Source organism: Globicephala melas, chromosome 1 (assembly GCF_963455315.2).
Source record: "Globicephala melas chromosome 1, mGloMel1.2, whole genome shotgun sequence".
Classification (NCBI taxonomy): Eukaryota; Metazoa; Chordata; class Mammalia; order Artiodactyla; family Delphinidae; genus Globicephala; species Globicephala melas.
The window spans coordinates 156,284,742-156,307,919 of record NC_083314.1 but is presented as its reverse complement, the minus strand read 5'-3'; the positions used below and the strand labels follow the sequence as shown (position 1 = coordinate 156,307,919).

Here is a 23,178-nt window from a genome sequence, read left to right as displayed (position 1 = left end):
GCTTGGAGAATTTTATTATCTAATTTGCCATTTATTTCTTAGACTAGAGTTTTAAATCAGTATGAACAGCTAGAAGGCAAACTTCAAGATCTAAGAGCCTGGGTTGGCAATACCCATCTTATTCTGAACAACAAGGAGCATGTCGATGAAACAGATGCCATCGACAGCCTGAGTCACCATCTCCAACAGTGTGAGGTAAGCACTCCACCAGTTCTCGAGCATGTTTCATTTGTCCTTTTGAGTTGTATCAATTTTATTTCTCTGCTAGGCAAACTGGTGTCTGTACTTGCCTTTCTTAGAAAGTCTGACTTTCCATTTGAGAAATAAAGTCAGCTACGTTTAGTTTTTAGTTTTTTTGCGGTACGTGGGCCTCTCACTGTTGTGGCCTCTCCCGTTGCGGAGCACAGGCTCTGGACACGCAGGCTCAGCGGCCATGGCTCATGGGCCCAACTGCTCCGCGGCATGTGGGATCTTCCCGGACCGGGGCATGAACCCGTGTCCCCTGCATCGGCAGGCGGACTCTCAACCACTGCGCCACCAGGGAAGCCCCCATGACTCTTTTTGAATTATGGTTTTCTCAGGGTATATGCCACGTAGTGGGATTGCTGGGTCATATGGTAGTTCTATTTTTAGTTTTTTAAGAACCTCCATACTGTTCTACATAGTGGCTGTATCAATTTACACTCCCACCAACAGTGCAAGAGGGTTCACTTTTCTCCATACCTTCTCCAGCGTTTATTGTTTGTAGAATTTTTGATGATGGCCATTCTGACCGGTGTGAGGTGATACCTCATTGTAGTTTTGATTTCCATTTCTCTAATGATTAGTGATGTGAGTATCCTTTCATGTGTTTGTTGGCTATCTGTATGTCTTCTTTGGAGAAATGTCTATTTAGATCTTCTGCCCATTTTTGGATTGGGTTGGTTGTTTTTTGATATTGAGCTGCAGGAGCTGTATATTTTGGAGATTAATCCTTTGTCAGTTGCTTCGTTTGCAAATATTTCCTCCCATTCTGAGGGTTGTCTTTTCATCTTGTTTGTGGTTTCTTTTGCTGTGCAAAAGCTTTTAAGTTTCATTAGGTCCCATGTGTTTATTTTTGTTTTTATTTCCATTTCTCTAGGAAGGTGGGTCAAAAAGGATCTTGCTGTGATTTATGTCATAGAGTGTTCTGCCTATGTTTTCCTCTCACACGCCAGCTTTGATCAGTGGTCTAGAGCATGGGTTTGCAAACTTTTTCTATACAGGGTTAGATAGTAAATATTTTAGGCCTTGCAGGTGACCTGTTTCTGTGGCAGCCATTCAGCTCTACTGTTGAAACATGAAAGCAGCCATAGACAGTACATAAACAAATGGTTGTGGACATGTTACAATAAAACTTTATTTACGGGCTTCCCTGGTAGCGCAGTGGTTGAGAATCTGCCTGCCAATGCAGGGGACATGGGTTGGAGCCCTGGTCTGGGAAGATCCCACATGCCGCGGAGCATCTGGGCCCGTGAGCCACAACTACTGAGCCTGCGCGTCTGGAGCCTGTGCTCCACAACAAGAGAGGCCGCGATAGTGAGAGGCCCGCGCACCGCGATGAAGAGTGGCCCCCGCTCACCGCAACTAGAGAAAGCCCTCGCACAGAAACGAAGACCCAACACAGCCAAAAATAAATTAAAAAAAAAGTGAAGTTGGAAAATATGAACTTATTTTATAAAAAAAAAACCTTTATTTACAAAAACAGGTGGCAGGCAGGTTTGGCTCGGGGACTGCAGATTGCCGACCTCTGATCTCGAGAGATGGTTTTCTTTTTGTCAAACTCCCAAGTTATGTGATTCTTTTTATAAGTCAGTGAGAGAAAGTTAAAGATTCTGAGATACATATGAGCCGAGGATTCTCCCCCCCCATCCCCACTTCCAACATTGTTGTTTCTTTTGGTTATACTTAAAGTAATATCAGGTGATACTCACGTTGGTTTATCCATGCTCTGCTATAAATCTTCCTCTCCTAAAACTGTTTCTAAAGTCAGAGCAGAACTAGAGATGTTCCCTCCTATTCCATCCCCTTCATTTTCCCCAGTCTTAGGAGATACAGACCTAAATGTTGTCTGTGGTCAGGCTTCCTTGTATGCAAGCTCGTCCCTCTTTATCTTGCAAGAGTTGGCCTGCCTTCTTCTTTCATAGCCTTTTATCCAAATATACCATTGGAGGAATGAGTAGCAGACTTTATCTGTTCACGGGCAGAGTACTAAAAGAAGCAAGGGTGAGAACAATTTCTAAGATACAGTATGAGATATGAAAACAGAGCATCTCATGCTTTGGGATCCTTGCCTAGTTATACAAATTCTGTTATAGAAAGAGAGCCACAGCCTAAGCCTCATTTTCCTTAGTGACAGTTTCCCAAATCCATGTGTTCACACATGAAGGAAGTATAGTCTTGTGATAAATATCTAGAAGCCCTCCTCCCAGCCTGCTTTTCAAGATTGCTGACTACGCTCAATTTCAAAGTGACAGATGTGTAGATATCTTACTTGTTTTTATGTTTTTCATTGCATCCAGTATAACATAGTTGATGATCACTAAATGTTTGTGAGAAAATTGCATGCTTTTTAATTGTCTGAAAACAGATAAAGTCTAGTGTTTAGGCAGTTTTCTACTGCTTTAAAGAAGCAATATAACTATTATATAAGAAAGTCTGACTGTAATCCTTTACAGTTTTAAAATGTGTAAGCAACATTATTTACTCTAAAAGTCAAATTTCAGTGAACCAAAAATAAATTGAATATTTTCTCACTTCTGGCCTACCAGGTACTCAGGGCTAGACAAATACAAATAGGTATTTGAATCTAAGAAAATACAATTAGACAGATATATCTCAGACCAAAAATTCATGTTATACTTTCCAAAACTTAAAAAAATACATTTTTTCACAGACACCTGGGATTAGCTGTACTGTAATTCTGTTACTATAAATAATTGAAAGCTTAGTGCATTTAGAAATCAAGGGCTAGCAAAGGAAACCTAACTGTAATATGTGAGGGGTTTGGAGAGGCCAGAAGTGAGAGAGACTTCGGTTTGGCCCTAGAAATTATCAGTGTCAGTTATAAAAATGCAAGAAATTAACCTGTGTTTGATCATGTTGATTCTTTGATTAGAACCAACAGCTTCTGCTTCTACAGAGAATAAGAAGTTTCTTTTCTTTTTTCTTTTTCTTCCTTTCCCCACTTATCTTAGGATTTGAAACAGCCCATGGCTGAGAGGAAATCTCAGCTGGATGCACTTGCCTTTGATATTCAGTTCTTTATCTCCGAGCACGCCCAGGACTTGCCTCCTCAGCAGAACCGACAGATGCTAAGGCTTCTGAATGAACTGCAGAGGTCCTTCCAGGACCATGTGGATCAGACCACAGCCCAGGTGGATGCCTTGCAAGGCCGTCTTCAACAGATGGAGCAGGCAGCCCGGCTTAAGGTCAGGCTGAACCAGAAGCTGGGCTCAGTTGGTCTCTGGGATGTCCTCTGTCTTTGGGTTTTCTGGCCAGAGTCCGTTTGTCATGATTCCAGGAGCCTGCGTTTACCAGTTTTGATTGGTTCAGGCCAGTTTGGTTCTAGTCCAGGAGGCAGCTCTTCTGGCCGTTTTTCTTGCCGTGTTTTTGGTTTTATGTGTGTGTGTATGAGAGAGAATACGTGTGTTTACGTGTGTATGCATGTGCCAGCGTTTTCTTTTTAGTGAGACTCTACTGTCACTGTGTCTCACAGTCTCTGACTTTCAAATGAAAATTTTATCCCTAGCCCTTATTTCTCCTACTCTCTCCGTCAGCATTCTTTTGAGGACTGTTAGGAACATTTAGGTACTCTGAGCTCTTGAGAAGAATGGTCCTGAAATCAGTTTTATTCTGGGGCTTTTCAAATGATTAACAGTAAGATTCCTTGACCACCTTCAAACAGCTGACAAAAAGATTTTATCAGAATCATATTAATTTTTTAGCACATTTGAAATTATTATTTTCTAGCACCGTTCTTTACACTGTTGTGCCCAGTTCTTATTCAGTTATTGGAAAACGGTGTGTAGAAACACTCTTGATACATTTTGGGGGGGTGGGGAGAAACAACTAATCATCTCACCACCTTCTATCACAAGCCTCTTCTTGCAGGACTCAACATAATTGCATTAATGGTAACATCATAACCTTATAATACCAAGAATGATGCTTATGCCATTTCTGCTGTTTGAATAATAAGTTGGAATTCAGCAAGATGATACTAGAATTGTCCTTGTCATCAGCAAAACTGTCTCAGGGTCTCTTTTATTAAATATTGTGCAAAGTAGAATTGAGCTTTTGAGTCAGGCTTAAAGGATATTAAAGGCTTAAAGTCAAGTCTGTATGTCCCTTATTACTGCTTAGTTGTTTCAACTGTATTGAATTTGAAGTAAAATACTAATGAAATAGGTTACCTTCCATATCTGGAAATTTGCAGTGTCCTCACTTGGGAATTTATATAGCCTGGTGTAGCTTATGGATAATTAACGAAATAGCATTGGTCTGGGCCACCTTAAGACACAGCCCACATGCAGGATAGGCTCCTGAGCTGCAGAAGGTGATACAGTTGCATGTGAACATTCTCTCTAAGTGTGTAATTAATTCTACAATGTTTATTAACCTTGTTATTGTCAGAAATGCTCTGCTTCTCTCTATATTTGCCCTGAATGCATGTGTATGTCTGTGTGTTAACTTGTTTGCTTTGCTTTTTCAGATTCAGTCTGCACCCATCCTAACCCATGAAGATCCTGTTTTACAGCTGAAGAACTCTTAGGAGTTCTCTTCCAGAGCCCTTCTATTTGTCCTAAAGAGGGGGAGAGAGGGCCAATTTGGGCACCTGTTTGTAAGTGCAGGTGACTAAAACACCATCAGAAGGTAGAAACTGGTGGAAAACGGTTCTAGAAGGATGGTCAGGAGAACACATCATGCTCAATTGCTCAATCAGGTGCTTCAGTGTCATGCGACTGAGAGGTCTGGAGAAAGGATCAGGCACAGAAGCGTACTCCCTCCTCCCCTTGGGCTGGCTTTTCTCTTGGGTAATGGTATAGACACCTGAAGGACTGAGCCCGTTGCTATTCTGGGGCAGTTCCCTTCTCAAAATAGCCAAGCCCTTCATGCCTGGCACGTAATCATTCCATTTAATGGGTGTCTGCATTTGTGAGACATTTGATTTATACAAAATTAGCTCAATTACTAAGAAACTCAATTAGCTTATAAATTATCCAGTTTCTTGATTTTTACTCCTTGCCTAGTCCTTCTAATTTTCCATATTATGACTTAACATGTAGTGTATCATCCAGTTCCAGTAGAATTGATCAGAACCACTAATTTATAATTACCACCAATATCATCTGTGGATTTTAAGCATCTGGGCTCTCTGTTCTCCATTTCCAAGGATAATAACAGCAGTCTGGCAAAGGAGCTTCCAGACCAATACCTGGGAGCGTTCTCACCCCAAATCACCCCTGATTATAATCCCGACCATAGCCCCAGATTAACAGACGATCCAATTGAGGGGAGCTTTCTGAATATGATTTCTGTGCCTTTTCCTCCTCTAGTCTCCCACCAACTTTTCCATCCTTGAGATATAACCTTCCTGTTTTACATTTCAGGGAGTTGTCTTGTATTTATAAAATGAGAATCATTAATTGTCTCTTGGCCCCTTTGCATTTTAATTAGACCCTGCAGAAACAACAGAATACCTGTCACCAGAAACTGGAGGATCTTTGCAACTGGGTAGGACAGGCAGAAAGAGCATTGGCTGGCCATCAAGGTAGAGCCACCCAGCAGGATCTCTCTGCTTTGCAGAAGAACCAAAGTGACTTGAAGGTCAGTAACAGTTAACTCATTTTTTTCATTCCTTCAAGTATTTATAAAGGCTTGCTATGTGCCAGGCACAGTGCTTAGTGCCAATAACATAATGGTAAACGTCCCTGCTCTCATGAAGCTTACAGTGTGGTGGAAAAGACAGACGTTACACAAATAATCACAAAAATGAACATATAATTTATTCAGTATTGTATCTATAAAGGAAAAGTTACATGCGAACATATAACAGAGAGACCCAGTCTTGACTTGGTTATCAAGATTACCTTAAAGAAGTGTCACTTAAACTGAGGAACAGAGGGTACATAGGGGTTGATGCATGAAGGTGTGGGAGGAAGAAGAAAATTGCCAGGCAGAGGCCTGTACATCAGTCTGGAGGTGGGAATGGGGTCGAGCACAATGTATTCAAGAGCTGAAAGAAAGCTAGTTCAATTGGACTGCAAAGAAGAAAAGGAAGATTAGTGAATGATGAGTCTGGAGAGTAGGACCCAGATCACTCTGGGCCTTATAGGCTCATGAGGATTAAGGAGTGATAACCAAGAGAGTTATAAAGGACCAACCAGGCCTCAACTCCGGTAGAATCCTGTTGTCAACTCTTCTTTATGGAAGAATGATCTCTTTGAGGATAACTCATTGCAGAATAAAAATCATGTTTATGGGCGGTCTGTTTTTTTTGTCTTCACTAAATATCTTCTTAGAAATTTAAATTTTTCTTAGAAAATTAAATATTAAAAAAGTTTCTTAATTTAGAAGCATTTAAAATTTTATTATCTCCATTGGTTTAGGCATAAACCTTAAGCAAATTATACTCAGGGACATACGTCAATTGCAGATAATGTCATCCTAGTCATTCGTCTTCATGCTGTTGAGAGGTCTTAGAAGTTCTAAAGTTGAAGCCTCTGCCATCCTGTTTTCATATGTTAAGGATTTACAGGGTGACATTCAGAATCATGCCACCTCATTTGCCAGTGTTGTCAAAGACACTGAAGGGTTCCTGGAAGAGAACCAAGCTAAGCTGAGCCCCCATGAGTTGACAGCTCTCCGGGAGAAACTTCTTCAGGCTAAGGAGCAGTATGAGGCTCTCCAGGAAAGGACGAAGCTGGCCCAGAAGGAGCTGGAGGAAGTGGTGACCTCAGCCTTACAGCAGGAGACTGAAAAGGTAACCAGACTGCTGTGATGCTTGGTATTTTTCAAAAAAGAAAATTTTGGTACCTACACAAATAAAAGGTAATGAAGGGAAACTGCTTTACAGAGAGCATAGAATCACAAAAAAGGGTTAATTCCGAAGCAGATCTGTGAGCCAATACTTATTTTTATAAGAAACATCCTGAAGGACTTTAAGTCAGGAATAATTGGTAGTAAGTTCATATTCCAAATCATCACCATCATCATCATCATCATCCTTGGGGAAAAAGCAAATGGCATATTTCTAACATGAATCTGGACTGGTGATCCAAGGGTACTAGTGAAAATACCTGGACAGTCTTAATGGGCCACAAGCTGTCCTCAAGCTGCCACTATAGTTTCAGTGGGAAGTCATGGCACTGGGATAAACCTAAAAGAAGATAAAGTCGCATGGTCTTCTGCACCCCACTCAGCACTGGCTTATTGAATCAAAGTTCTTTTTCTGGCTGTGAACTTGTACACTAATGAGGGAGGTAGAGAATGTGGAAAGAGAAGTAAGTTACCTGAAGGTGAATTCTGAAATACATGAATATATCACTTGGCATAACCTGTTTTATTAAAGTACTTGAAGAGTCAGAAAATAGAATTTGAGAGACAAGTTTCAGAATTCAGTGCTCTACTTGGCAGAGAAAATGCTGGGAGTAGTCTGCATTTTCCTTAAGGAAGAACAGAAAGGTAATTGAGTGTGACTGTGCTATTTTTTATCCTACCAAGGCAGTGTATAACTTCTGCGTACCTAGAAAGGATTCCATAAAGCTTGGAGGTGCCAGGACTAAATCATCTCTTAACAAAGCCCTTTCAAATCCTGGGATTTGCCGCCCTCCTGCTCCTTTATTAAAAGCAGTGAGATATAGATCAAATTTAGGGATTGTTTTAAATTATTTTTCAACAGATTTAGAAGCTGCTTATTTTTCTCTGTGGATGCAAAGACTGTTTATACCCAGCCTTAGAGCTGCTGCTGCTTTTTTTTTTTTTTTTTTTAAGCCTAAATGTCTTCCCCTTTACTTAACCTTTGGTTCATAGCTGAGTATATAAGGCCTTCTCACTAGACTCCCCCTGTGGCTTTCAGAGTAAAGCAGCAAAGGAACTGGAAGAGAACAGGAGTAAGATCGATGCTCTCTTGGATTGGCTGACTTCCCACCCAGCGGGATCATTGGGTGGACAGATGGAGCAGGTCTCAGGAGGTAACCTGGAGAAAGGAGCCTTGGATACCACTGATGGTCACATGGGGGTGAACCAAGCCCCAGAGACGCTGGACAAGCAATGTGAGAAGTTGAAGGTGAGCATGTTAGCTTGTTCTTACAATGCTGGGTGAATCTCTGCTGCCCTGGGCAAGTCACCATAACCTCCTGCCCTAAGTCCAGTGAGCACTTCTCAGTTCATATCTTCTTTGATTTCTCAGTGGACTTGACAGTCTTGACCACTCCCCTTGAAATAGTTTCTCCCTTGTTTCCATAGCACTATCTGCCCTGATAATCCTCCTCCCTTTCCTCTGGCCAGCTTTTGAAATACTGATATGCTTCCAGGTTGTAGCCTAGGCCTCTTCTCGTCTTTCAGAATATATTTTCCTTGGGTAATCTCATCCACCCACGACACCTCACTTCCCATTTGTACTAGTGGTTTCCATGTATATATTTGTCTCCAGCCCAGATGCCTGCCCTGAGCTTCAAACCAGTGTATAAATCCATCTGCCTATTTGCAGCTTGGAACCACAAGCACCTCAACCTGAGAACTAGACCTCCTATTTTCTAAAATACCCCTCCCCCACTGAACATGTTCTCCTTCCTATATTCCCACTTGCTTGCCTGGACTAAACATCACCCTAGATTCCTTTCCTTCCCTCACTCTCCCATATTAAATCAGTCATCAAACCCCACGCTTCTTATAGCTCTTTTAAAATCATCCACACGTTTTTATCTCCATCGAGATATTAATTGCAGTTCAGACTGCTATCAGCTCTCACTTGTGTTATAGTAACTTCTGGTCTCCTTGACTCTTGGCTTTTACCCTCCAATCCATTCCCACACTATTAAGTGATCTTTTTAAGATGCTGTGTCCCTGCTTAACCCTTTTAATAGTTCCCTGCTGCCCTTAGGAAACTATTTCTTACTCATCTCTACTCATCTATTTATTCAGCAAATATTGAGGGCCTGATGCATGACAGGTATTGGAGATAAACCAGTGAACCAGCCAGATCCACCATCTCCAAGACATTAACTGACATATGCAGGTATATTGTATTACATGATTGAAAGACTATTCAGGGAACTTAGAAGACACACGGATCACATACGTTAGTGATCCCTTTATAGCGTACAAAACTGGTTTAGCTGACATGCTTCTGTTGAACAGCCTGTGTGGGCCATTGCCTTATTTTGTATTCATAGGATTTCTGCCTCTTGCATGCTGCTTCTGTGCTTGGAAGATCCATTGTAGTGTGTACCCTAAAGCCACGGCAGTCTTGGCACAGAGCAGAAATGGTCCTGCTGTCACAGGGGCTTCCTGATACTGCTTGCTGGCAGCTCCATCTAGGAAGGACACTGTCTTACCTGTGGGTGGATGAGAGTGGGGACATCTGGGCAGTATACAGACAAGCTGTAGTACTGTCCCTTACTGTCTCTTTGAGCAGGATATATTTGTCACCCCAGCTTCCCTGAGATGACGTCAGAAGCTGAAGCTATCAGGTTGCTATTGTCCTTCTCTAGGGAGTTGCATAAACAGTATGGATAGTTAAGAACACTTACTGAGCTCCCAGCGACTTCTGTTAGACTCAGGAAGAACATTTTAGGAACAAAACCAAGCAACCACAACTGTCCTAAAAGAACTTACGTTCCACTGAAACAGAAAGAAGGTCTACATGTCTGTACATAGACATAACACATACAAATAAAACGTACAGATTACCTGTACTATCCAGAAATACAGTCTATTCTCACTAATATACAAATTGTTTATTTAAAGAATTAATTTTCCAACATTTTTTCTAGTAGGGACAGTCATCAAGGATATGTGAATGACATATTTCACAGCTTAGCATTTGCAGTTTTTATGCCGTCATATGTATGACTTATGCAGCTTACTGTCTCCTTCCATCAGTGTGGGTAGTTTTAGTGGGCCATTTGTACCTTCTCTTAGATCTGGGGTAGTTTAGTGATGAAGAGAGTCAGGTTCAAGTCACAATTTGTCCCTTAACTATCTGCATGACCTTAGTCAAGACATACAACACCTTTTTGGTATTAACTTATCCCATCCTTGATATGGGAATTATATGGTCGGCCTACACTACAGATGGTGGCACTAGTATTATGAGATAATACATGAAAACTGTCAGATCCTAGATGAGTCAGTTCATCTGGGATTAGTAGATAGCATAATGCATAGAGAGTGAGAGATATTAATGATTTCTGAGCAGCTGGAAAAGTGACCTATTGAGATCTCTCCCTACTTCTAGCCGTAGACATAAACAAGTTATTGTGGTTTCCCTACTGATTGTCCTTTGTTTGGGGGGATTTTTGCCAGGCTCGTCACCAAGAATTGCTGTCTCAGCAGCAAAATTTCATCCTGGCCACCCAGTCTGCTCAGGCCTTCCTGGACCAGCATGGCCACAATCTCACACCCGAGGAGCAGCAGATGCTGCAAGAAAAGCTCGGAGAACTAAAGGAGCAGTATGTGACTTCCCTGGCCCAGTCAGAGGCAGAACTGAAGCAGGTGCAGACACTACGGGATGAGCTGCAGAAGTTTCTGCAGGATCATCGAGAGTTTGAAAACTGGCTGGAACGGTCTGAGAAAGAGCTGGAGAACATGCACAAGCGAGACAGCAGCCCTGAGGCCCTTCCCGCCCTACTCAAGCGACAGGGAAGCTTCTCGGAGGATGTAATTTCCCACAAAGGAGACTTGAGATTTGTGACTATCTCAGGACAGAAAGTCTTGGACACAGAAAACAGCCTTGAGGAAGGCAAAGAACCATCAGCAACTGGAACCTTAGTGAAGGACAAGCTGAAGGATGCAACGGAAAGATACAGTGCTCTCCATTCAAAGGTAGAGGAGAGGTTCCTGGCAGCCCCTGGTGAAACAGTCATGGCAGCCCTCACACAACTGTGGGTAGTTTCTGGGGCTTACAATAAGAACCTCAGACACAGTGAACAAGCTGATTTGTAGATTGACCATGGGTAGAATGAGTGTTTATGAGTTCTGAAAAATTGCAAAATATAGAGGCCCAGGGGCTCATGCCTGATCTGAGCAATATCCAGGGGTATGTCTCACTGCAGTGGTGAAGGTGGAAGAGCTCACCTCCCTGTGTCCTGACCAGCAGCCATGGCCTCCCAAGAGACAGAGCACAGGGAGACTTAAACCAAATACACAGTCTTTATTCCTGGATAGAACATCTAGGGTAAATCCTTATCTTCCTCCCTATCAAAGAACTCCCTTTAGCTCCCAAGACATAGAATCCAGTCAGTTCTTCTTACCTGTTTTGTGCTTTTTGCCAACATCTTTCACCCCCAAAAGGAACACGTTTTGTACCTCTCAGTCCCCACCTTTGCCTGCAACCTGATGTATATTTCTTTGATGGCTTGTCATACAACTGAACCTTCCCAGGTGTATAATAAAGTGGAGGTGGATAGTATGGCTCAAACAGTCAGGACCCCACTTACAGAAAATGGTTGCTACCATCTATCTGTGGGGGCCCACACTAACCTTAACTGTAGTTACAGTCAGTTCCCTGTAACATAGCCAGAGCTCTTTGGACTGTGCCTGGGAAGCTGCTGCCTTTGGCCTGACCCACTTAAGTCTGCTTTCCCTTCTTCTTTTTTTTTTTTTTTTCCTTATGGCGCAGTGTACACGACTGGGCGCTCACCTGAACTTGCTGCTAGGCCAGTATCAGAAGTTCCAGAGCAGTGCCGAAAGCCTGCAGGCCTGGATGAAAGCTTGTGAGGCCAACGTGGAGAAGCTCCTCTCAGAAACTGTTGCCTCTGACCCTGGGGTCCTGCAACAGCAGCTTGTGACCACAAAGGTGAGCCAATACACAAGCTGTTGTGCTGCATGGCTTAGAGTAGCTTCAGAGCGAAGCAAATGCTTGCATAGGTTAAAGGCGGTGGTTGGGATGCCTTGGACAACATATGATTCCTAAAAACTTTATTCTGATGTCTGTGCCTATGGATAAACAGAATTTATTCTATAAAGCTGCTCAGTAGCTCTCAGTCCCTAGAACCAGCTTTGATTATGCACTTGTGATGGTTTTCTTTTGTCCTTTTTCATGGACAAGCAGCAGTTGCAGGAGGAATTGGCTGAGCATCAAGTACCTGTAGAAAAGCTCCAAAAGGTAGCTCATGACTTCATGGAAATTGAAGGGGAGCCAGCCCCAGACCACAGGCATGTTCAAGAAACTACAGGTATGAAGCAGCAATAGCCAGAGTGTTCCCCTAATTCCTAGTATGTGCCTCTGTTCTGTAACATATCACGTTGTGTTGTACAAGTATCTGTGGTGCTAGCTAGGGGCTGTGGATATAAACACGAATAGCTCACCCTCTAATGAACTTTATTCTTACACCATACGAGGCCTTCATGGTCTGACTTCAACCTCTTTTCCCCAGGCACTCGCCTTCTAGCCACACCCAACTTCTTTCCTTTCCCAAGTCATTTCCTCATTACTTTACCCCTGAAGTTTTTCCTATTGCTTAGCTGCTAACATTTATTGAGTCCTTACCGTGCATGATGAAATCTTGCTCGTGCTTCAAGATGTAACCGGGAAGTTACTTCCTTTGTAAAGTCCTGACACCACCCCCGCCCCGACCCCCAAGAAGAAGTAAAAGATAAGAACTAATCATTCTTCCTTCGGGTTTCTCTAGTACAGTACTCCTAGTACCAATCTAGCACTTATGATTTTATTATTGTGGTTAGTTGATGTGCCTTCCACTACCTATGCTCTCTTTTAGAGTTTTAAGGTTTGTAAAAGGCAGGGACTTTATCATAATAATCTTTAGTCCTCAGCATCGAGCACAATTCCTGGCACTTAGTAGGTGCTAAATATATAATGCTTCTTGAATTTGGTTCAAATAGTGATGTATTTAGGCTTATTTTTCTTTCTGTTTGTCTTGATTTCTGTTGTTATTATAACTAACATGTACAATTTAAATATGTTTTCTTTTTAAAGTGCAACACAAAAATTGTCCCCACTCTCTCTTCTCATGGCCTTGAATTTCCAGATTCCATACTCAGCCATTTCCAAAGCCTCTCCAGTAGCTTGGCAGAGCGCTCTGCTCTGCTGCAGAAAGCCATTGCCCAGTCTCAGAGTGTCCAGGAAAGCCTGGACAGCTTGTTACAGTCCATCGGTGAAGTTGAAAATAACCTGGAAGAGGAGAAGGTGGCACCGCTGTCATCAGGAGTCATACAGGAAGCCCTGGCCACTAACATGGTGAGACCTGCGCCCCAAGAGTTAGCATAGTGGGTATATTTGCCATGTTCCATAATGATATCATTTTGAAAAAGTATCAGGAAAAGAATTCATTTCCATGAATCTTCTAATAAGACTTAGAAATGTCGACTAATCCGTGTAAAGGTTTGTCTACCCAATTTCCAAACCATTGGTAAGCTTGAGGAAAAGTGGTGATGGCAAAGTCACTGGTCACATGGGGTGGAGAACTGAGGGTATTGATGGTATTCTGAAGTTTCAGTTGCAATCCTCCAACCCTCCTTGAGAAGGTGAGCATGTAGTTACTAGAAGCTTATTAGTTTGTGGCTCAGATATCCTGGAATAAGTGAGCCAGGAGCTGACAGACGTGTTCTTGATGACAGAAATTGAAGCAGGACATTGCTCGGCAGAAGAGCAGCTTGGAGGCCACACGTGAGATGGTGACCCGATTCACGGAGACGGCAGACAGCAACTCGGCCGCAGTGCTGCAGGGCAAACTGGCCGAGGTGAGCCAGCGCTTTGAACAGCTCCGGCTACAGCAGCAAGAAAAGGAGAGCTCCCTAAAGAAGCTTCTGCCCCAGGCAGAGATGTTTGAGCATCTCTCTGATAAGCTGCAGCGATTCATGGAAAACAAAAGTCGGTTGCTGGCCTCTGGGAATCAGCCAGATCAAGATATTGCACATTTCTTCCAACAGATCCAGGTAAGGATATATCTGCCAGATGGGCAGAATAAAGGGGAAAGAAAGGCAAGGAAAAAAACATATTTACTGAACACATAATATGTCAGTCAATGTACTGGAAACTTTACCTGCATTGTCTTAAAGAATTCTCACAGCCATCCTGTAAGCTAGATATTGTTTGTTCATTTTTTAAAAACACAGACTAGATTTATTTTTCACTCATATTACATGTTCAGCCCACATCAGCAGGAATACTTAGCTCATCAAGGTCACTCAGTCTTTCAAGTTGATGGAAACTTCATCCTGACATATGTTTTCACGATTACTACTGCAAGGGGAAGAGGACATATCATATCCATTTACATTTTATTAGTCAAAGCAAGTTTCACGTGACCATAGCTGACTTTCAAGGGGGTGGAGAAATGTAATCCTACCATATATCTAGTAGGTGCAGAGCTGAAAATCTTTGGTGAAGAGTTATTACCTCCTGTAGATATAGATGTATATCCAGGAACAGAATTGCTGGGTCATAGTACCTGCCTGTACCTAATTTGACCAAGTAGTAGCTAACTTGAGCTCCAGAATGGCTGCACCTGCCCACATTCCCACCTGTAGTACCTCAACATTGTTGGATTCTCACATCGCTGCCTTGGGTTTATCCAACTATCTAACGTTTTCCATATTGTACTGCAATCTCATTGTTTTGTTTGGTTTGCTCTCCTAACTTTTTGCTTTTTGTTTTGAAAATTTTTAAACTTACAGAAAAGTAAAAGGAACAGCACAGTAAACATCAGCATACTTTTCACCTGGATCCACCAATTGCTGTTTTTTCTCTCTTTATAAATATATAAAAGAGTATCACTATGGGCTTCTATTTTCATTATCATCATTGTTCTTTTTTATGCTCAAACGTTTTCAAATTTGGTCAGTGGGTGCCCCTTTAAGCTGTCTCCTGGTCTTTTTGACATGTCCCTACCAGTATATGAGTACTCTCTTACTTTCTGGCACAATAAGATGTGTCATGGTCACCTTGTAGTTTCCCTGTCCCATACCTGAAATCACCTGTTTCTCCAAGGAGCCTTATTTTTACTGGAGAAGTGTGATTAGATATCAAAATCCAGATAAGTAGATGAGCCCGTTAGGGTGTCATTGCTTCTAGGTCCCTTAAGTGGATAGGATTAGGAAATCTTGAAAGTTTTTTATATCATGTATTCATACTGATAATCCAGCTCGAACTCAACACCATAGGATTCTTCCTCCATTCCCTATTTGTATCTTCCTCTGCCCACAGGGAGAACCCTCGTTTCCAACAACTTAATATATTATTTGCTATATCCTACAATAAAATAAGATCACTTTGGAATTACACTATTATTTCTACCAATAACAAACCTACTAAGTAAAATTCAAGATTTCTTCAGATTTCTTTTTGTCCTGAGACTCTGACCTACTGTATACTATGTTCAAAGTTACCTGAATTTTTTTCCCCTGTAATTTCTTATATAATTAGCTTTCTTTGTTTCTATTTGTATTCAACTCTAGGATTTTATTTTTCTTTGTAAAGTTTTATTTTTAAATATGTGAAACATTAAGAAAGCTCAGATTTTCCAAGACTGCTTTCTAAAGGATCAACAGTTGACTAAATTCTCATGGAATAATAATATCTATCTTGAAGAAACTATTTTGGGAATTAAAAAGTATCGGAGGTTGGAGATTGGTTCAAGATGGCGTAGTAGAAGGACGTGCTCTCACTCCCTCTTGTGAGAGCACCGGAATCACAACTAACTGCTGAACAGTCATCGACAGGAAGACACTGGAACTCACCAAAAAAGATACCCCACATCCAAAGACAAAGGAGAAGCCACAATGAGACAGTAGGAGGGGCGCAATCACAATAAAAGCAAATCCCATAACTGCTGGGTGGGTGACTCACAAACCGGAGAACAGTTACACCACAGAAGTCCACCCACTGAAGTGAAGGTTCTGAGCCCCACGTCAGGCTTCCCAACCTGGGGGTCCGGCAACAGGGGGGAGGAATTCCTGGAGCATCAGACCTTGACAGCTAGTGGGATTTGATTACAGGAATTAGACAGGACTGGGAGAAACAGAGACTCCATTCTTGGAGGGCACACACAAAGTAGTGTGTGCATCGGGACCCAGGGGAAGGAGCAGTGACCCCATAGGAGACTGAACCAGACGTACCTGCTAGTATTGGAGGGTCTCCTGAAGAGGAGGGGGGTGGCTGTGTCTCACCAGCAGCAGAAGTTCTGGGAGGTACTCCTTGGCGTGAGCCCTCCCAGAGTCTGCCATTAGCCCCACCAAAGAGCCCGGGTAGGCTCCAGTGTTGGGTCACCTCAGGCCAAACAACCAACAGGGAGGGAACCCAGCCCCACCCATCAGCAGACAAGTGGATTAAAGTTTTACTGAGCTCTGCCCCCCAGAGCAACACCCAGCTCTACCCACCACCAGTCCTTCCCATCAGGAAACTTGCACAAGCCTCTTAGATAGGCTCATCCACCAGAGGGCAGACAGCAGAAGCAAGAAGAAGTACAGTCCTGCAGCCTGTGGAACAAAAACCACATTCACAGAAAGATAGACAAGATGAAAAGGCAGAAGGCTATGTACCAGATAAAGGAACAAGATAAAACCCCAGAAAAACAACTAAATGAAGTGGAGATAGGCAGCCTTCCAGAAAAAGAATTCAGAATAATGATAGTGAAGATGATCCAGGACCTCGGAAAAAGAATGGAGGTAAAGATCAAGAAGATGCAAGAAATGTGTAACAAAGACCTAGAAGAATTAAAGAACAAACAAACAGAGATGAACAATACAATACTGAAATGAAAACTACACTAGAAGGAATCAATAGCAGAATAACTGAGGCAGAAGAATGGATAAGTGACCTAGAAGACAGAATGGTGGAATTCACTGCTGTGGAACAGAATAAAGAAAAAAGAATGAAAAGAAATGAAGACAGCCTAAGAGACCTCTGGGACAACATTAAACGCAACAACATTCGCATTATAGGGTTCCCAGAAGGAGAAAAGAGAGAGAAAGGACCAGAGAAAATATTTGAAGAGATTATAGTCGAAAACTTCCCTAACATGGGAAGGGAAATAGCCACCCATGTCCAGGAAGTGCAGAGAGTCCCATACAGGATAAACGCAAGGAGAAACACTCCGAGACACATAGTAACCAAATTGGCAAAAATTAAAGTCAAAGAAAACTTATTGAAAGCAGCAAGGGAAAAATGACAAATAACATGCAAGGGAACACCCATAAGGTTAACAGCTGATTTCTCAGCAGAAACTCTACAAGCCAGAAGGGAGTGGCATGATATACTTAAAGTGATGAAAAGGAAGAATCTACAACCAAGATTACTCTACCCAGCCAGGATCTCATTCAGATTTGATGGAGAAATCAAAAGCTTTACAACACACCATTGTAAAGCAATTATACCCCAATAAAGATGTTAAAAAAAAAAAAAAAAAGCTTTACAGACAAGCAAAAGCTAAGAGAATTCAGCACCACCAAACCAGCTCTACAACAAAGGCTAAAGGAACTTCTCTAAGTGGGAAACACAAGAGAAGAAAAGGACCTACAAAAACAAATGCATAACAATTAAGAAAGTGGTACTAGGAACATACATATTGATAATTACCTTTATGTGAATGGATTAAATGCTCCAACCAAAAGACACAGGCTCGTTGAATGGATACAAAAACAAGACCTATATTTATGCTGTCTACAAGAGACCCACTTCAGACCTAGGGACACATACAGACTGAAAATGAGGGGATGGAAAAAGATATTCCATGCAAATGGAAATCAAAAGAAAGCTGGAGTAGCAATACTCAAGCAGGTAAAATAGACTTTAAAATAAAGAATGTTACAAGAGACAAGGAAGGACACTGCATAATGATCAAGGGATCAATCCAAGAAGAAGATATAACAGTTATAAATATATATGCTCCCAGCATAGGAGCACCTCAATACATAAGGCAACTGCTAACAGCTATAAAAGAGGAAATCAACAGTAACAAAATAATAGTGGGGGCCTTTAACACCTCACTTACACCAATGGACAAATCATTCAAACAGAAAATTAATAAGGAAACACAAGCTTTAAATGACACAATACACCATATAGATTTAATTGATATTTATAGGACATTCCATCCAAAAACAGCAGATTACACTTTCTTCTCAAGTGCGCACAGAACATTCACCAGGGTAGGTCACATCTTGGGTCACAAATGAAGCCTCAGTCAATTTAAGAAAACTGAAATCATATCAAGCATCTTTTCTGACCACAACACTATGAGACTAGAAATCAATTACAGGGGAAAAAAATGTAAAAAACACAAACACATGGAGGTTAAACAATACGTTACTAAAGAACCAAAAGATCACGGAAGAAATCAGAGAGGAAATCAAAAAATACCGAGAGACAAATGACAATGAAAACACAACGATCCAAAACCTATGGGATGCAGCAAAAGCAGTTCTAAGAGGGAAGTTTATAGCATTACAAGCCTACCTCAGGAAACAACAAACATCTCAAATAATCTAACTTTACACCTAAAGGAACTAGAGAAAGAACAGACATAATCCAAAGTTAGTAGAAGGAAAGAAATCATAAAGATCAGAGCAGAAATAAATAGAAACAAAGAAAACAATTGCAAAGACCAATAAAACTAAAATCTGGTTCTTTGAGAAGATAAACAAAATTGATAAACCATTAGCCATACTCATCAAGAAAAAGAGGGAGAGGACTCAAATCAATAAAATTAGAAATGAAAAAGGAGAAGTTACAACAGACACCACAGAAATACAAAGCATCCTAAGAGACTACTACAAGCAACTCTATGCCAATATAGTGGACACCCTGAAAGAAATGGACAAATTCTTAGAAAGGTATAGCCTTCGAAGACTGAACCAGGAAGAAGTAGAAAATATGAACAGACCAATCACAAGTAAAATTGAAACTGTGATTAAAAATCTTCCAACAACCAAAAGTCCAGGACCAGAGGCTTCACAGGTGAATTCTATCAAACATTTAGAGAAAAGCTAACACCCATCCTCCTCAAACTCTTCCAAAAAATTGCAGAGGAAGGAACACTCCCAAACTCATTCTATGAGACCACCGTCACCCTGATACCAAAACCAGACAAAGATACTACAAAAAAAAGAAAATTACAGACCAATATCACTGATGAAAATAGATGCAAAACTCCTCAACAAAGTACTAGCAAACAGAATCCAACAACACATTAAAAGGATCATACACCATGATTAAGTGGGATTTATCCCAGGGATGCAAGGATTCTTCAATATATGCAAATCAATCAATGTGATACACCATATTAACAAATTGAAGAAAAAAAACCATATGATCATCTCAATAGATGCAGAAAAAGCTTTTAACAATATTCAACACCCATTTATGATAAAAACTCTCCAGAAAGTGGACATAGAAAGAACCTACCTCAACATAATAAAGGCCATATATGACAAACCCACAGCAAACATCATTCTCAATGGTGAAAAACAAAGCATTTCCTCTAAGTTCAGGAACAAGACAAGGATGTCTACTCTCACCACTATTATTAAACATAGTTTTGGAAGTCCTAGCCACAGCAATCAGAGAAGAAAAAGAAATAAACGGAATCCAAATTGGAAAAGAAGAAGTAAAACTGTCACTGTTTGCAGATGACATGATACTATACATAGAGAATCCTAAAGATGCCACCAGAAAACTACTAGAGCTAATCAATGAATGTGGTAAAGTAGCAGGATACAAAATTAATGCACAGAAATCTCTTGCATTCCTATACACTAATGATGAAAAATCTGAAAGAGAAATTAAGGAAACACTCCCACTTACCATTGCAACAAAAAGCATAAAATAGCTAAGAATAAACCTACCTAGGGAGACAAAAGACCTGTATGCAGAAAACTATAAGACACTGATGAAAGAAATTAAAGATGATACCAACAGATGGAGAGATATACCATGTTCTTGGATTGGAAGAATCAATATTGTGAAAATGACCATACTACCCAAAGCAGTCTACAGATTCAATGCAATTTCTATCAAATTACCAATGGCATTTTTTACAGAACTAGACCAAAAAAATCTTACAATTTGTATGGAGACACAAAAGACCCCAAATAGCGGAAACAGTCTTGAGGGGAAAAAATGGAGCTGGAGGAATCAGACTTCCTGACTTCAGACTGTATACAAAGCTACAGTAATCAAGACAATATGGTACTGGCACAAAAACAAATATAGATCAGTGGAACAGGATAGAAAGTATAGATAAACCCATGCACCTATGGTCAACTAACCTATGACAAAGGAGGCAAGGATATACACTGGAGAAAAGACAGCCTCTTCAATAAGTGGTGCTGGGAAAACTGGACAGCTACATGTAAAAGAATGAAATTAGAACACTCCCTAACACCATACACAAAAATAAACTCAAAATGGATTAGAGACTTAATGTAAGACTGGACACTATAAAACTCTTAGAGGAAAACATAGGAAGAACACTCTATGACATAAATCACAGCAAGATCCTTTTTGACCCACCTCCTAGAGGAATGGAAATAAAAACAAAAAGAAACAAATGGGACCTAATGAAACTTCAGAGCTTTTGCACAGCAAAGGAAACCATAAACAAGATGAAAAGACAACCCTCAGAATGGGAGAAAATACTTGCAAATGAATCAACGGACAAAGGATTAATCTCCAAAATACATAAACAGCTCTCGCAGCTCAGTATTAAGGAAACAAACAACCCAATCCAAAAATGGGCAGAAGACCTAAATCTCCCCAGAGAAGACATACAGATGGCCAAGAAGCACATGAAAAGCTGCTCAACATCACTAATTATTAGAGAAATGCAAATCAAAACTACAATGAGGTATCACCTCATACCAGTTAGAATGGGCATCATCAGAAAATCTACAAACAACAAATGCTGCAGAGGGTGTGGAGAAAAGGGAACCCTCTTGCACTGTTGGTAGGAATGTAAATTGATACAGCCATTCTGGAGAACGGTGTGGAGGTTCCTTAAAAAACTAAAAATAAAATTACCATATGACCCAGCAGTCCCACTACTGGGCATATACCCAGAGAAAACCATTATTCAAAAAGACACATGCACCCCAATGTTTATTGCAGCACTATTTACAGTAGCCAGGTCATGGAAGCAACCTAAATGCCCATCGACAGACAAATGGATAAAGAAGATGTGGTACATATATACAATGGAATATTACTCAGCCATAAAAAGGAACAAAATTGGGTCATTTGTAGAGACATGGGTGGATCTAGAGACTGTTGTACAGAATGAAGTAAGTCAGAAACAGAAAAATGAATATCGTATATTAACACATATATGTGGAATCTAGAAAAATGGTACAGATGAACCGGTTTGCAGGGCAGAAATTGAAACACAGATATAGAGAACAAACGTATGGACACCAGGGGGATAGTGGCAGGGTGTGGTGGTGGTGTGATGAATTGGGAGATTGGGATTGACATATATACACTAATATGTATAAAATGGATAACTAATAAGAACCTGCTGTATAAAAAAATAAAATTCAAATTTCAAAAAAAAAAGATAGCTCAAAAGTCAAAACTTTTCAAAAAGTTATAGTCAGGGTGTAGGAAAGTGAATAAGGATATACTCTCACTCTCTTCCGTGTGTCTTCTATCCCATTCACCCCCCACAGGTAGTGGATTTCACATTTATTATTTCTATTTATTTTTTCCAAAATAAACACACCATTTCCAATTCTTCCTTACACAAAAGGGGGTACAATACATAATCTTTTGCACTTTCCTTTTATATTTAATATGTCTTAGAAATCACTTAATTCATAGATATCCTCCTCTTTTTTTGTTGTTTTTAAACTATACATTCATTTTGAGGATGAACCGTAGTTTATTCCACCAGATTCTTGTTCTGGTTGTTTCCAAAATTGTGCTATTAAAAATGACACTGTAGTGAATAATTCTGTGTTTTTTCCCTGTATTATTGGAAGTGTATCTTCAGAGTGATTCCTAGACTGGAATTGTTGCATCGGAGGGTAAACGGTTGTGTGGTTTTGTTAGATATAGCCAAGTTCCCTCCATAAGGATTTCTCCATTTTGCATCCCTAGCAGAAGTGTATGACAGTACTATATATTTCCCCTGCAGCCTCACCAATAGAATGTATTGTCAAGCATTTGAGTTTTTGCTAATCTAATTAATAAAACATATCTCAATGTGGTTTTAATTTTTTATTTCTTCTCTAAGTTGAATATATTTTTATACATTTAAGAGACATTTATTTGTAAATCATTGGTTTATGTATTTTGCTATCATCTGCCAAGAGTTTGATCTTTTTTTTCTTTCAACTTAACAAGAGTTCTGTATTAGGGAAATTAGGCCTTTATAACATGTTAGAAATATTTTCTCACAGTTTGTCCTTTGCCTTTTGACTTTGCTTATGGTGTTTTTGGCCATATAAAAGTTTTTTTTTAATTTTTACACAATAGATTTTATCGCTTTTTTTTAAACTGAAATATAGTTGACATTACAATATTATGTTAGTTTCAGGTGTACAACATAGTGACTCAACATTTAAATATATAATGAAATGATTACCATGGTAAGGCTAGTAACCATCTGTCCCCATTCAGAGTTATTACAGTGTTATTGACCATGTTCCTTATGCTGTATATGACATCCCCATGACTTAAATTTATTTTATAACTGGAAGTTTGCGCCTCTTAATTCCCTTCACCCATTTCACCCATTCTCCTAACCTTCTTCCCTCTAACAACCACCTGTTTGTTCTCTGTATTTATGAGTCTGTTTTTGTTTGTTTGTTCGTTCATTTGTTTTGTTTTTGAGATTTCAAGTATGAGATCAACAGTATTTGTCTTTCTCTGACTTATTTCAGTTAGCATGATATACTCTAGATCTATCCATGTTGTCACAGATGGCAAGATTTCATGCTTTTTTATGGCTGAGTAATATTCCATTGTCTGTGTGTGTGTGT

At 40.4% G+C, this 23,178-nt stretch overlaps 1 protein-coding gene across 1 annotated transcript in view; it reads left to right on the top strand.

The window, feature by feature from the left end:
* MACF1 (microtubule actin crosslinking factor 1) overlaps window positions 1–23,178 on the top strand; it is a 239,454-nt gene that overhangs the window by 117,481 nt on the left and 98,795 nt on the right. Inside the window, exons 40-49 of the mRNA XM_060307542.1 lie at window positions 43–195; window positions 3,216–3,449; window positions 5,698–5,847; window positions 6,770–7,003; window positions 8,099–8,308; window positions 10,549–11,067; window positions 11,864–12,040; window positions 12,296–12,419; window positions 13,233–13,441; window positions 13,822–14,139. Coding sequence (XP_060163525.1) covers window positions 43–195; window positions 3,216–3,449; window positions 5,698–5,847; window positions 6,770–7,003; window positions 8,099–8,308; window positions 10,549–11,067; window positions 11,864–12,040; window positions 12,296–12,419; window positions 13,233–13,441; window positions 13,822–14,139 — 2,328 coding nt within the window. The remainder of the gene's footprint in view (window positions 1–42; window positions 196–3,215; window positions 3,450–5,697; window positions 5,848–6,769; window positions 7,004–8,098; window positions 8,309–10,548; window positions 11,068–11,863; window positions 12,041–12,295; window positions 12,420–13,232; window positions 13,442–13,821; window positions 14,140–23,178) is intronic.